The sequence below is a fragment of the Diospyros lotus genome, chromosome 11, assembly GCF_014633365.1.
Source record: "Diospyros lotus cultivar Yz01 chromosome 11, ASM1463336v1, whole genome shotgun sequence".
Taxonomy (NCBI): Eukaryota; Viridiplantae; Streptophyta; class Magnoliopsida; order Ericales; family Ebenaceae; genus Diospyros; species Diospyros lotus.
Genome location: NC_068348.1, coordinates 6959708 through 6973189, shown reverse-complemented (window position 1 = coordinate 6973189; position 13482 = coordinate 6959708). Strand labels below are relative to the sequence as shown.

The 13482-nt window shown below is 36.9% G+C and overlaps 1 protein-coding gene across 2 annotated transcripts in view; it reads left to right on the top strand.

Annotated features, from left to right (window-relative positions):
* Positions 1–13482, top strand: part of LOC127813004 (serine/threonine-protein kinase BLUS1-like) — a 56179-nt gene that overhangs the window by 30229 nt on the left and 12468 nt on the right. For both annotated transcript variants that reach the window (XM_052353652.1, XM_052353653.1), the window contains exons 9-11: positions 8556–8624; positions 8752–8823; positions 8983–9044. In XM_052353652.1, coding sequence (XP_052209612.1) covers positions 8556–8624; positions 8752–8823; positions 8983–9044 — 203 coding nt within the window. The remainder of the gene's footprint in view (positions 1–8555; positions 8625–8751; positions 8824–8982; positions 9045–13482) is intronic.

Here is a 13482-nt window from a genome sequence, read left to right as displayed (position 1 = left end):
CCAGGATGTCCAATGCATATTTTCTTTATGATATAGAAATACCATCTCTTGACTAAGCCACCTTAATACCCAAGAAGTATCTAAGTTGCACCAGATCTTTTGTCTGAAAATGTTTGAACAAGTGTTCCTTTAGATGTTGTATGCCTACCTGATCACTGCTAGTGATGACAATGTCCTCTACATACACCACGAGGTAGATACATAGTTGTGATGGTGAGTGTTGATAGAAAACAGAGTGATCGGCTTCACTCCAAGTCATTCCAAAGGCCTGAACCACAATACTAAACCAGCCAAACCATGCTTGCGGAGATTATTTCAATCCATAGAGTGACTTATGTAGTTTGCAAACTAACCCAAACTCCCCCTGAGTAACAAACCCAGGTGGTTGCTCCATGTATACTTCTTCTTGCAAGTCACCATGAAGGAACACATTTTTAACATCAAGCTGGTGAAGTGACCAATGATGCATAGTAGCCAGAGAAAGGAAAAGACGAACAGAGGCCATCTTGGCCACCGGAGAGAAGGTATCACTGTAATCCAGCCTGTAGATTTGAGTATACCCTTTAGCGACTAAATGCGCTTTGAGGCTATCAATGGTTCCATTAGGGCCAATCTTGGGAGTACAAATCCATCGACACCCAACAGTAGTCTTTCCTGATGAGAGAGGAACCAGGTCCCTTATCGCATTAAAGTGCAAGGCTTCCATCTCGTCAAGCATAGTTGGGTAACCACCAGGATGGGATAAAGCTTCACCTATATCTTTAGGAATAGGGACAAAAGAAAGACTCGAAACAAAGGCACAATAGGTAGGTGATAGGCGGTCATACTTCAAAAAATAATAAATAGGATAAGGATTGAGAGTAGACCGTTTACCTTTGTGTTGTGCAATAGGGAGACTATCTGTGTCTAGATCCATGGGAGGAGGGACGTCTAGCAGAGAGAGTGAGTCCACATGGGTCGATGCAATCGGTGGGCTAGCACTGATAGCAAGACAAGGACAACGATGGGAACAAGTTGATGCCCAATTATGCAGCATCCTATGACAGTCTATTGATCCATCAATCTTGCGGCTCTTTCGCCCCTTTGAAACTTGTGTTAATATATGGAAAGAAGCCGAAAAATGTTATATGAATGATATTTGTTGACGTGCGAAGATCAAGGAGAAAAGGAAAGCAGCCTTACATGTCTGCTTCTAGAATGTTATGCCTTTTAGGAAGTTTCTAAATTTTCTAAATCTTGTTCTTTTGGACAGTTTCCTAATTTCAAATTAGGATACTTTCCTAATGTGTTTTATTGTAATCTTCCTTGTTATAATTTTTTCCTAAGCTTTAAATATTCAACCTTATAACTAGGGGTGCATGTGAATAAGATTTTTATGTTTTTCTGTTCAATTTCACATGCTATCAGAGCCTAGGTTCTAAGAGAATTCCAGCCTTCATTGCCCTCTAGCACCATGTGCCTCTTTTTGGCCTTCATTGCCATTCCCTTCAATTGATACCCACTGTTTTGCCTTCATTGCACTATTCTACTCCATCTATCTCTTCAAACATGTCTAAAATTTCTGAGATTGCTTCATCAGTGACCTCGGGAGAGACTAACACCCTTGATGCTCTGACGGGAGGTCTACCTACTAGTGATCTACCCGGAATGCATCAATCCTATTGGTTGGATGGACGAAACTACCTACAGTGGGCTCAATTGGTAAAGACCTTTCTAAAGGGAAAATAAAAGATAGATCACCTAACTGTTCCAGGCCCCAATGCATCAGATCTTGGATTTCCAACTTGGGACATAAAAGACTCCACGATCATGTCATGGTTTTGGAATGCTATATAGCTGGAGGTTAGTAAAAATTATATGTTTTTATCCACTGCTAAAGACATATGGGAGATAGTTAGGCATACTTACTCTAAAGTCCAGGATGCGTCGGTTATTTTTGAGATCAAGATGAAATTGAGTAATACTAAGCAAGGGGCCCTAACTGTCACTAAGTATTACAACAAGATGAATGGGTATTGGTTGGAATTTGACTACTACCAAGACATTAAAATGGTATGTGGTAAAGATGTAGCCACTCTCAATTCTATACTTGAAAGGGATAGAATTGTAGAGTTCTTGACTGGACTCAACACAGAGTATGACCAAGCGATGGTTCAAGTTCTTGGAAGAGAAAAGCTTCCATCACTCAATGAAGTTTTTTTCGTTGTCTGGAGTGAGGAGAATAGGAGAATAGCCATGCTAGGGGAGACCAGTTCTGAAGGATCCGCCATGTTAACTAATAAAAGAGGAGGATCAAAGTTCAAATTCCAACAAGGAAGGGTAAATGGGCAATCTAAGTCACAAGGGAAAGAAGATTTGTGGTGTTCCTACTGTAAAAAACCTTAGCATACTTGAGAAACTTGCTTCAAGCTTCATGGGAAAGAGGTTGTGTTGTGCTATAAAAATTTGTAGGGTTCAGAAACATACCCTCTCAGAATCAGGCATATCTCTCCAACAAGCAAGAAGAGGTTGTAGAAAAGGTAGACTCAGTGATTGGACCGGACCGGACCGGACCGGAGCTTAATCAACTAAATACTGATGAAATCCGCAAACTTAAGGTGTTCCTGAAAACTATCCAAGATGGATCATGTTCTATTTCCCAACAAGATAGTCCTCCAGGTAATAGCTTTCAGTCTTATTCTTTAACTGCCACAAAAACTACTAAGGATGACATTTGAATTCTAGACTCAGGGGCTACAGATCACATGTCCCATAATCCCACTATTTTTGATACGTATAAGGCTCTTGAAACCCCTAAACAAATCCTCATTGCCAATGAGACATCTATACCTATAAAGGGCCAGAACAGGGTTACTCTTAGCCCTACTCTTCCTGTCAAACAGGTTTTACATATTCCTAACTTATCAACCAACTTGATTTCTGTCCATCAACTCACTAAGGATCTTAATTGTCGTGTTAGTTTCTCTCCTTATATGTGTGAATTTTAGGAAATGGACACAGGGAGGATGATTGGTGTTGCTGAGGAGAGAAATTGGTTGTATGTTCTAAAGAGGAAGACTTTGCTACCTAATGGGACTAAGCCTAAGCTAGCTTGCACATCTCAGTCTCATCCAGCTCTTACTCAAGTCTGGCTTCATCACTATCGATTGGAACATCCACCTTTTCAATTACTGAAATCTATGTTTCCTGCCTTGATTAAGCAATTAGATCCTAGTACTCTGCATTGTGATCTTCGAGTTTCTTATCCTATTAGCAATAAACTGTCTTCACACCCATTTGCCTTAATTCATTCTGATGTTTGGGGGCCATTTAGGATTCCCAATTATTTTGGGCCTAGATGGTTCATCTCTTTTATAGATGACTACACTAGAATAACTTGGGTATTTCTTCTAAAAGATAAGGCTGCTATTAGTATTGTTTTGCCTCATTTTTATTCAATGATCTTGACTTAATTTGGCTCTCTTATTCAAAAAATTAGGACTAATAATGTGAGGGATTATTTTAACCAGCATTTGCATCAATTTTTCCAAGAAAAAGGGGTTATCCATGAGTCTTCCTGTATCAACACTCCACAACAAAATGGAGTGGTTGAGAGGAAGATGAGACACCTCTTAAATGTCATTAGATCTCTCCTATATCATCATCATGTCCCTAAGAATTTTTGGGGAGAAGCAGTCCTTACAATGCCTTATCTAATCAATAGAGTGTTCTAAAATTCTAGGTCATCAAAGCCATTTCCAGTGTCTTTCCTCTCATTCTTTTAGTCATCATACATCTCTTCCCCCTAGAGTTTTTGGCTGTGTAGCCTTTGTTCACATTCCTAAGCAAATCGAGACAAGCTGGACCCTAGGGCTCTTAGATGTATCTTCCTTGGCTATTACAAATGTTATCACCCTTCTACTAGAAAATTCTTTGTTTCGAAGGATGCAATATTTGTTGAGTCTCAACCCTTTTTTAGCCCCTCACCTTGGTCCCCAAGGTGAGAATCAATTGATAGGTGAGAATCAATTGATAGGTGACGAAGGCTCATCCCTTCCTAGTCTGGACTTAATTCCCCTTGAGACACTTGCACCTATTGTAGCTATTGGATCAAACCCTATCTCTGATCATTTTGATCCGATTGCTACTGATCAAGCAAGTAAACCTAACTACTTTAACCCCAGTCAAGTTCACAGGCTCTCCTTTTGTGTATCATAGAAGACAACAGCCCATTTCTTAACCTCTATAAGGATCAATATCTAATTCCTAGCTAGGTACTGAAACTATTTCTTCCTTAATGCCTGTTCATTCTAATCCTGACCTTGTTTCTTCTACCTAACTGATTTGGACATTCCTATTGCCCTTAGAAAAGGGGTTAGAAGTTGCACTAAGCATCCTCTAGCACACTCTATCTCCTATCATAGGTTGTCCCAAAGACATAAAAGTTTCCTGACTTCCCTAGACACCATTGTCATCCCTAAGTCAGTGGATGAGGCATTAAAGGATCAAAAGTGGAAGCTAGCCATACAGGAGGAAATGAAAGGATTGGAGAAAAATAACACATGGGATCTGGTGTCGAGGCCAAAGGCAGTAGTTCCAGTGGGCTGCAGATGGGTTTTCAACTTAAAATACAATGCAAATGGGTCCTTAGAGAGGTACAAGGCTCGATTAGTGGCCAAGGGCTACATCCAAACATATGGGATTGACTACTTGGAGACTTTTGCTCCCGTAGCCAAGATGACTACTGTGAGGATTATCTTATCCCTAGCAGCTCACTATGGATGGAGACTACAACAGCTAAATGTGAAGAATGCATTTCTTCATGGTGATTAGAAGAAGTGTTTATGGAACAACCACCAAGATTCAACGAAGGAAAAGTAGATGAGGTGTGCAAACTAAAAAAGGCCCTCTATGGCCTTAAGCAATCGCCGAGAGCCTAGTTTGATAGGTTCTCCAAAGCCATGAAGCTGATGGGATACCAATAGAATAGAGAAGACCACACTCTTTTTTTTAAGCACTTAGTGAAGGGAAAGGTGACTGCACTCCTAGTATACGTGGATGACATCATTGTAATAGGAGATGACATGGAAGAACAAAGGGTGCTAAGAAGCCAGCTAGCTCAGAATTTTGAGATCAAAGACCTGGGATCTCTCAAATACTTCTTGGGAATAGAGGTTGCCAACTCTAAAGCAGGTATCTTTCTATCCCAATGTAAGTATATATTGGATCTCTTAAAGGAGACTAGTTTGCTAGGAGGAAAAGGAGTGGCCACTCCAGTGGAGCCTAATACTAAATTAGGAGAAGATACCAACAGTCCACTAGTGGATAAAGGGAGGTATCAAAGGCTGGTAGGCTAGTTGATTTACTTGTCACACACCCGACCAGATATTACCTGTGCAATGAGCTTGGTAAGTTAATTTATGCATAATCCTATTGAAAATCATATGCATGTTGTGAGAAGGATATTGTGTTACCTAAAAACTACCCTAGGCAAAGGAATTCTATTCAAAACAGGTGGTATTTTGGATATACAAGACTATATAGATGCAGATTATATTGGATCATTAGTTGGTAGAAGGTCTACTACTGGATATTGTGTGTTTCTATGTGGGAACTTGGTCTCTTGGCTAAGTAAGAAGCAAAGCATAGTGGCGAGGTCAAGTGCTGAAGCTAAATTCAGGGCTATGGCTAAGGATTGTTTTAGAAGATCTAAACATTGCTGTTAATGAGCCAGTGAGGTTATTTTGTGATAACCAATCAGCTATAAGCATTGCTCATAATCTTATGCAGCATGACAGGACTAAGCACATTGAAATTGACTAGCATTTTATAAAGGAAAAGTTTGAGAAATGTATAATTCAAATACCTTATGTTCCATTTGAAAAACAGGTGGCTGATCTTCTAACAAAAGGATTGGCAACTAAAAGATTCGAAGACCTAGCATTCAAGCTGGGAATGATGGATATTCATTCACCAGCTTGAGGGGGAGTGTTGATGTGTGAAGATCAAGGAGAAAAGGAAAGCAACATTCATGAAGAAAAGGAAAGCAACCTTGTACGTCTACTTCTAGAATGCTATGCCTTTTAGGAAGTTTTTAAATTTTCTAAATCTTGTTCTTTTGGACAGTTTCCTAATTTCAAATTAGGATACTTTCCTAATGTGTTTTATTGTAATCTTCCTTCTTGTAAATCTTTTCAAAGCTGTAAATATTCAACATATAACTAGGGCTGCATGTGAATAGGATTTTTATGTTTTTCCGTTCAATTTCACAATATCCAACGCTCGTATACTTTGGTCTCCAATATCAAGAATCTCAAGCAAGAGCCATCCATGGAATCTTATTTGGGGCAGGTTCGCGCATTCATGTAAGAATTTGATGCTCTTCTTCCTCTTCCTACGACCCACACTGGACAGATTGCCCAAAGAGAGAAGTTTTTCATGGTTATTGCTCTCTGGACTGAAACCGGAATTTGACGCTATTAGGCATCAAATCTTGACCAGCTCCACTAGTCCTACCATGAAGAATTCTTTCAAAAGGTTGCTGAACATGACAGGTGCACATAGTATGTCCTCCTCCTCTACAGTTGTTTCTTCAGCCGAATCTTCAGCTCTTGTGTCTCAAGCTTCCAACTTAGGAGGAAACAAAGGACGTAATATAGTCACCCACGTCCACAGTGTACCCTTTGTAAGAAAATAGGTCATTTTGAGGAAAAATGATGGAATAAACATGATCAGCCAGCTGCTTCGCCTACATCATCTACCAATGCAGCTATTGCGTTTCAAAGTGATCCTAGTCCTGCCCTATCTCCACCGAGTTCGCAGTTGATACCTATGTCTGCAACCGAGTATGATGCTTTCCTAAAGTTCTAGGCCACTCAGCAGTCTCACCTTGGTAATCCTATTGCTTGCATTGCTAAAGTCACATCTCTTGGTCCTTGGATTATAGATTCTGGCACCACTGACCATATGTGTGGTAATAAACTTCTTTTCTCCTCACTTACCTGCTTCGATACCATGTGATAGTGATTGGGAGAGAAAACTTGAGAGATTAGCCTCTCAATTCTATTATTTATAGGATAATTACAATCAATGATGGAGCTAATCATGGAGATAATTACAAATATGGGGATAATCGCAGTCTAGCTAATTACCCCAATTATCATTTAATCATCAGTTACACATTCTATACATGGAAGATAATAATTCTCATAAATCTCACAATTAGTTTTTAATAAGATTTTCTAAAGTTATCTTTTTAGTATTATGAAATTTTCTTATATGAATCTTATGAAGTTCCTCATTTAATTATTGATCATTTCCTTGTTTCCTGTTACCCATTTCCTCATTTCCCGCTTCTTGTTCTAGCAACTATAGTCCTAGCTTAGTTTCAGTAATTTACAAATCTGTCACTGTCTAGTGTCAAGTGAATACTTAAGAGATAAAATCCTTCCCAAACAAGTGGAGTTGTTAATTTCATTCATGCGAATGCCTGGGAACTCCTATACCCTTAAAGAGCCCATGTGATGCAGATCAATTTATCCGTACTTAAAAGATAACTATGTGTCACGACCCAAGGAGAATTAGAGGGTCAATACTGTAATTAGTTACCATTTGTTTGTTAGGAGATGTTGTTAGTTTTGTTTTAGTGCACATGGGTGCTGTTTCTAGATTTTTCTTTCAATCGAATAGCTTATAAATAGGTTCTAGCATGTAGAGAAGAGTATGTTGGAATGATGTAGTGAATTAATATTTCCCTCCTTACTTTCTCTCTCTCTCGTTCTCCCTTGTTTTCCCTCATTTCTCTTGATTTCTGCTCTCTCTCCCTCCAATTCTTCTCTGTTCTCTCCCGAATTCTTCCAATTTCCTTACTAGACCCTAGCTAGACCCTAGGGTCATGACACTATGCAGTAGCTTTAGTGACGCAGATCATTTCGTTATCATAGTTGCTTCATTTGTCCCCATAAGTTCTTAATTTTCAGGTGCAAAATGGATGAATGTGTGGGTAGATATTCTCCAGAATTTTGGCGAGAGGACTTTGATCCATTGTCAATCACTTGATCCATTATTTACGTCCTTGATATTTATAACATCAGATTTTTCCTTAGAGCAATTTCGTCTTCCATTTAGTTAATTAATTTTCTGCTGAACCAAATTAAAGTAGTCCAAGCTGTACCTTCTTTCGTCACATTTCAATATGTAGTTAAACTTCTTCCTGCTATCTACCTTGAGAACATTGCTCCAGCTATCTAATTCCACTACATTGAGATGGAGCACTGCTCTGTTGGAATAGGTTGTGCAGTCACCTTGGTCACTTTTGTGTGTGTGTGTGTGTGCGTGTATACATAGAGAGAGCCAGCATCATAGATAAGACAGAAATTTTCAGTAATGGAGCAAGGTAATATTCTGTATTCTTTCATCTAAGTTCTTGAATAATAACTGTGGCATTACTCAGTTAATTGCACTAGAAAAACTTAATAAATTTAAATAAATTATTGGAACTTGGTCTAGATTGGAAAAATTGTTTCTTTTTCATACTCTGTCTATCTTGGTTATAACTTGTCACTTGTTCTTACCAGAGTGAGTACCAGCGAGGTGTTAGTGCCTGGAATTTTGACATTGACGATTTGAAAGTCCAAGCATCATTGGTAAATGTCAAAAACTTCAGTCAAGAGAGATATGTCAACTACTTTATATGCATATAATGATCTTTTGTAGTTTACTTCTTAACCGTCTTGGACGATAAATGTGAACTGCGTTCTGCTATTTTGGCAGCTGCAAGATGATGATGAAATACAAGAAACCAGGGAAGAAGATGAAAGCACAAAACCAGTTGTTAACAATAAGGTCATTGAATATTTTATCTTTGCAAATATTTGTTTTTCTTTAGAAGTATCCACTTATGCAGAGTCAATACTTCCCAATAATCTATTTAGATAACTAGTCCTTTGAAGGTCTTGCCACATAAAGGACATTTGATATATAATCAATTGCAATAAATGACAGGATGCATCGTGTTCGAGATCTGATTTGAGGACATCAATTTCTACGAATGAATTTATTTGGAGGTAATTGTTTTCTCAATGCCAATTATTTGTCTTCATGTACTTCTTGGGTCATTGTATTCTTGAAATATCAATTATTGTCAAGTCACGACTCATTTTCACATTAAATTGATTTAATTATCAGAAATTCTAGTAATTTCCATTAAGGTGTTCATATTGGTGGTTCAGATAATTCATGCAAAAGGATTATGTGATGTTGGTCTCTAGTGAGATGGATTTATGAACCTATATGGAATAATCCCTAGTGATGTGTATCTTGCTATGAAGTATGCACACTTCAAAATGGGCACTATTTTGGGCACATATTTGATAGAAATGCTCATTGGACATGTCAAATATGTGTCAAAACATGGCACATGGCAAGTCTAATGGTCTAACTTGCTGGATAGTGTAAAATGTGTCAGCTAATTTCACAATGATGAGACTTGGTCACTTTTCCTTTCCTTGTTTGTTGTTACATACATTGTTGTTAAAATCGCAAGTCAACTCGTACGAGTTTACGAGTCATGAGGCATAAAACGATTCAACTCGCTTGTAAGATTGGATTTTTATATAATTAAACTCGATTCATGAATTTACAGGTCCGAGTTTACGAGTTTAGTCTTGCCCACAATTTCGAGATTAGAGACAAATATTTTTGTCTCTAACCAACATATATATATATATATATATACAATCATTATCAATCTCCTATTTTGGTTCTTCTACAAACCCTAAATGGTGTTGTGTTTGTGTGCTTGTTGCATCCGTTTGTTGTGTCGTCCTACAAACCCTAATCGCTATCGATCTTGTTTTGGCGTTTCTTCTTCGTTCATTCACCTTGAAAGTTCAAAGAATCAAACCCAACCCAAGTATGTGAGTGAGTCGTGAGTGAGAGTGACTATGTTTTGCTAAGTCCGATTATCAATTGTTGTGTGTGTGTTATGCTGAGGTCTGTGTTGCATCCAATTGATGTGCTGAGTGAGTGTGCTGTGCGACTGTGCATGTGTGTGTACATTCTCATTTGTGATGTTATCTACACGTACAAGTAGGTGCAGATTCAAAGAATTAATCTTAAATATGTCACAATCAAATTATGGGTGAGTTTAATTTTATATTAAGATTGATGATTAACAAGAAATAGATATACCTCTTTGGTATTAGTAACTTAATTAGTGTAATGACATAATGTAGAAGTTTAATAATATTTGTTATTTTTATGAGTTGGTATTTTTATTTATTTTTAACAAAGTTTGTTGATGATGATGGTAATGTTTATTGTTTGAAATTTTGATTATGGGTGGATGAATGATGAATTGATGATAAATGATGGATTTAATATTTAGAAATTTCATATTATTTAGTATTTTTGAAATTGATAGATGAACTAATTTTGAAATAGTACATATATTTCATTTATAATAAGGAATATGTTATTATAAACATATATTTACATAAATTAAAGAGTATTTTTAATTTTTCGTAAAATCGATATGATTTTATGAACTCTCTTATGATTCCACTTAAAATCTCGATTTTAACAACCTTGGTTACATAGAAAATAACTGGAATTGTACAGACCAAGGGGCATGAGAAGGTTAGAACCCACAACCTCATGCTTGCCATGAAGTGCGGGTCACCACTTGAGTGACCCTTGGGGACGTAATTTTTTGACTTTTGATTTTATCTATTTCTTACAAATAATATATTGCCTATTTTGCATATTTTTTAGCTTTGTTGCAGAATATTATATGATTAATGAAATAATATTATATTACCTTTACATTTGAATTTATAAATTGATTTTCAAAATTTTTAGCTTTTCAGTATTATGCTTGTTTGTGTTTGTGGATGTTCTTTCAATAGATAAGCTAATCAAAATATGTAAAAGTGTGTGTGTGTGTGTCTCTCCTCTATAGGCAGACTACTTTCTTAACAGAGAGTAGGGTCGCTTATATTATATTGTAAGGATTGTCACATTGTTCCAGGTGAGTGCCTAACCAATTGAGATTAGCTTCTGATTCTTCATCCATATCAAAAATGGAGCAAGAATAATTAAAAAAAATAAAGCCAAGAATTAAATGTTGGAATTTAAAAGGTGGAAAGCAAGTTATTTTCAAGGAAAAAGTGTGTGGCAGGAGAGATTGAAATATAGTAAGTGAGGCTAACCTAATGTGGATTGAGATCGCTATTGTTATTCAAAACATGGAAAAAACTATTCTAGGAGATTAGAAGGGAAAAACCAGAAAGAAGAGGGGCAAGAAGAATAAAAACCAAGAGTCTTGTTACAAGACTTTACATACATGCTGCAACGAAGAAAACATGAAGAGGTACATTTTGGTTCAAAGAAAGCAAAGAATGCAATCAGTGAAGTAGAATCAGAAGCTTATGAAAATTTGTACCACTAATTTGACAACACAGAAGAGGAAAGATACATATATATAAAGTTCGCTAAAGCAAGAGAGTAAAACAAAGGATTTCTTTTTTATAGAAAAAAATAAGTATTGCTAAATGAGAGGGTAATCAAAAAGGGATGAAAGGAGTATTTCTCAAAATTATTCAATGAATTTGAAATAACAAATATTATGTTCAGATATCTTAGTGACTCCAAAGAAGATAGAATTGCATGTTATATAGACCGTAGTTGTTCAAAGAAAGTAAAGCAACTTAAGAAAAAGATAAGAGGATGATAAAGCAATTGGGTCGAATAATGTACAATAGAAGCATAGAAATGCATGTGAGAAGAGGGCATCGTTAAAAGAAATTATTTACCGTTATCCTTGTATCAAAGAGGGTGCCAATGAGTGGAGAAAGCACACTCTAGCACCCTATTACAAGAAAAAAGGGGCTGTTCAATTATGAAATTTATAGACGAATATTTTGGGAGAAGGTGATTGAGCAAAAGATTAAGGAGAGAAACCAAAGTCTTTTGACCAGACACCAAAGGCTTTTGTTGTGTTTTGGGCACATTTGGAGGGAAGGAATTTGAGAGTTTTTGAGGACTTTTCTCTGAAGGGAAACATCCTTGCTTCCCCCTCCCTTTTTTTGTGAGTTAGGGAGGCTATTCCTTTCCTGTTACAATCTTTTAGTGCTTTCCTTATGATTTATCCTTTAAGTAGTTTATAGGGTTCTCTTTTGTACAATGTTTTCCCCACTCGATAGCTTCTTTTACACACACACACACAAAGACAAAGAGCTGTAATATGTAGCCATATCTTCTACATATTACATTTGAGTAAGTTGATGATTGCTAATTGTAGAGAAAGGAGAAAGGGAAGCGGTATTCCCATATAATTTTATTGATATGAGCAAAAATATTTATACAAGAGATACCCTAAGAATTCTCTTAGATGTGTACCCTATTATCTAGATTTCCTTATATCTAGGACTAGATTACAACACTATTTAAACGTACAACAAAGAGATAAAAGCGATAAAACAAAAAGATAAAACAGATAAATAAAACACTAATTTCTAATTATCTAATTATCTCCAAGTCTTCTTGTTTTGAAAGACTCCCTGGCTTGAAAGACTTCTTTATTTTTATCCATATTCTTCAACAAGTGGGATAAAGTCTGGATATGTTGTTGTTGTTTTATTCTTCAACACTCCCCCTCAAGCTAGTGAATGGATATTTACCATTCCTCACTTGCTTACTAGCTCTTCAAAGCGCTTAATGGGAAATCCTTTAGTAAGGATGTCTACCACTTGTTGATTAGATGAGACATAGGAGATATGTAGCAATTCAGATTCCAATTTTTCTTTAATAAAATGCTTGTCAATCTCAATGTGCTTGATTCAGTCATGTTGTACCGGGTTATGGGCAATATTTATTGCTGATTGGTTATCACATAATAGCTCAATGGGGTGTTGTATTTGAATCTTTAAGTCTTCAAGAATTATCTTTAGCTACAAAAGTTCACACACACCAAGGACCATAGCCCTGAATTCAATCTCAGCACTTGATCTTGCTACCATCCCTTGTTTTTTACTCCTCAAGACACCAAATCACCCCCTAAGAACACACAATCCAATTGTGGACCATTTATCCACTAGAGAGCCTCCATAATCTACATCTGTGCAATCTTGAACCTTTAGATTAGCTCTTGGTGCAAACAATATACCTTTTCTTAGTGTAGCCTTTTGATAATGAAAAATTCTTCTTATTGCCTGCGTGTGTTCCTCATTGGAAGTATGCATGAATTGACTTACTAGGCTGACTCCAAATGTTATGTCTGGCCTAGTATGTGAGAGGTATATCAATTTACCCACCAATCTTTGGAACTACCATTTATCTATTGCTTCTCCAGATTGATTTTCCAGCAACTTGATGTTTAGATCTATTGGAATCTGTGATCATTTTCCTCCTAACAGGCCGGTCTCAACCAATAAGTCAAGTGTGTACTTATGCTGAGATATATCTCTATTTTCGAGTAGGCTACCTCAATCCCTAAGAAGTATT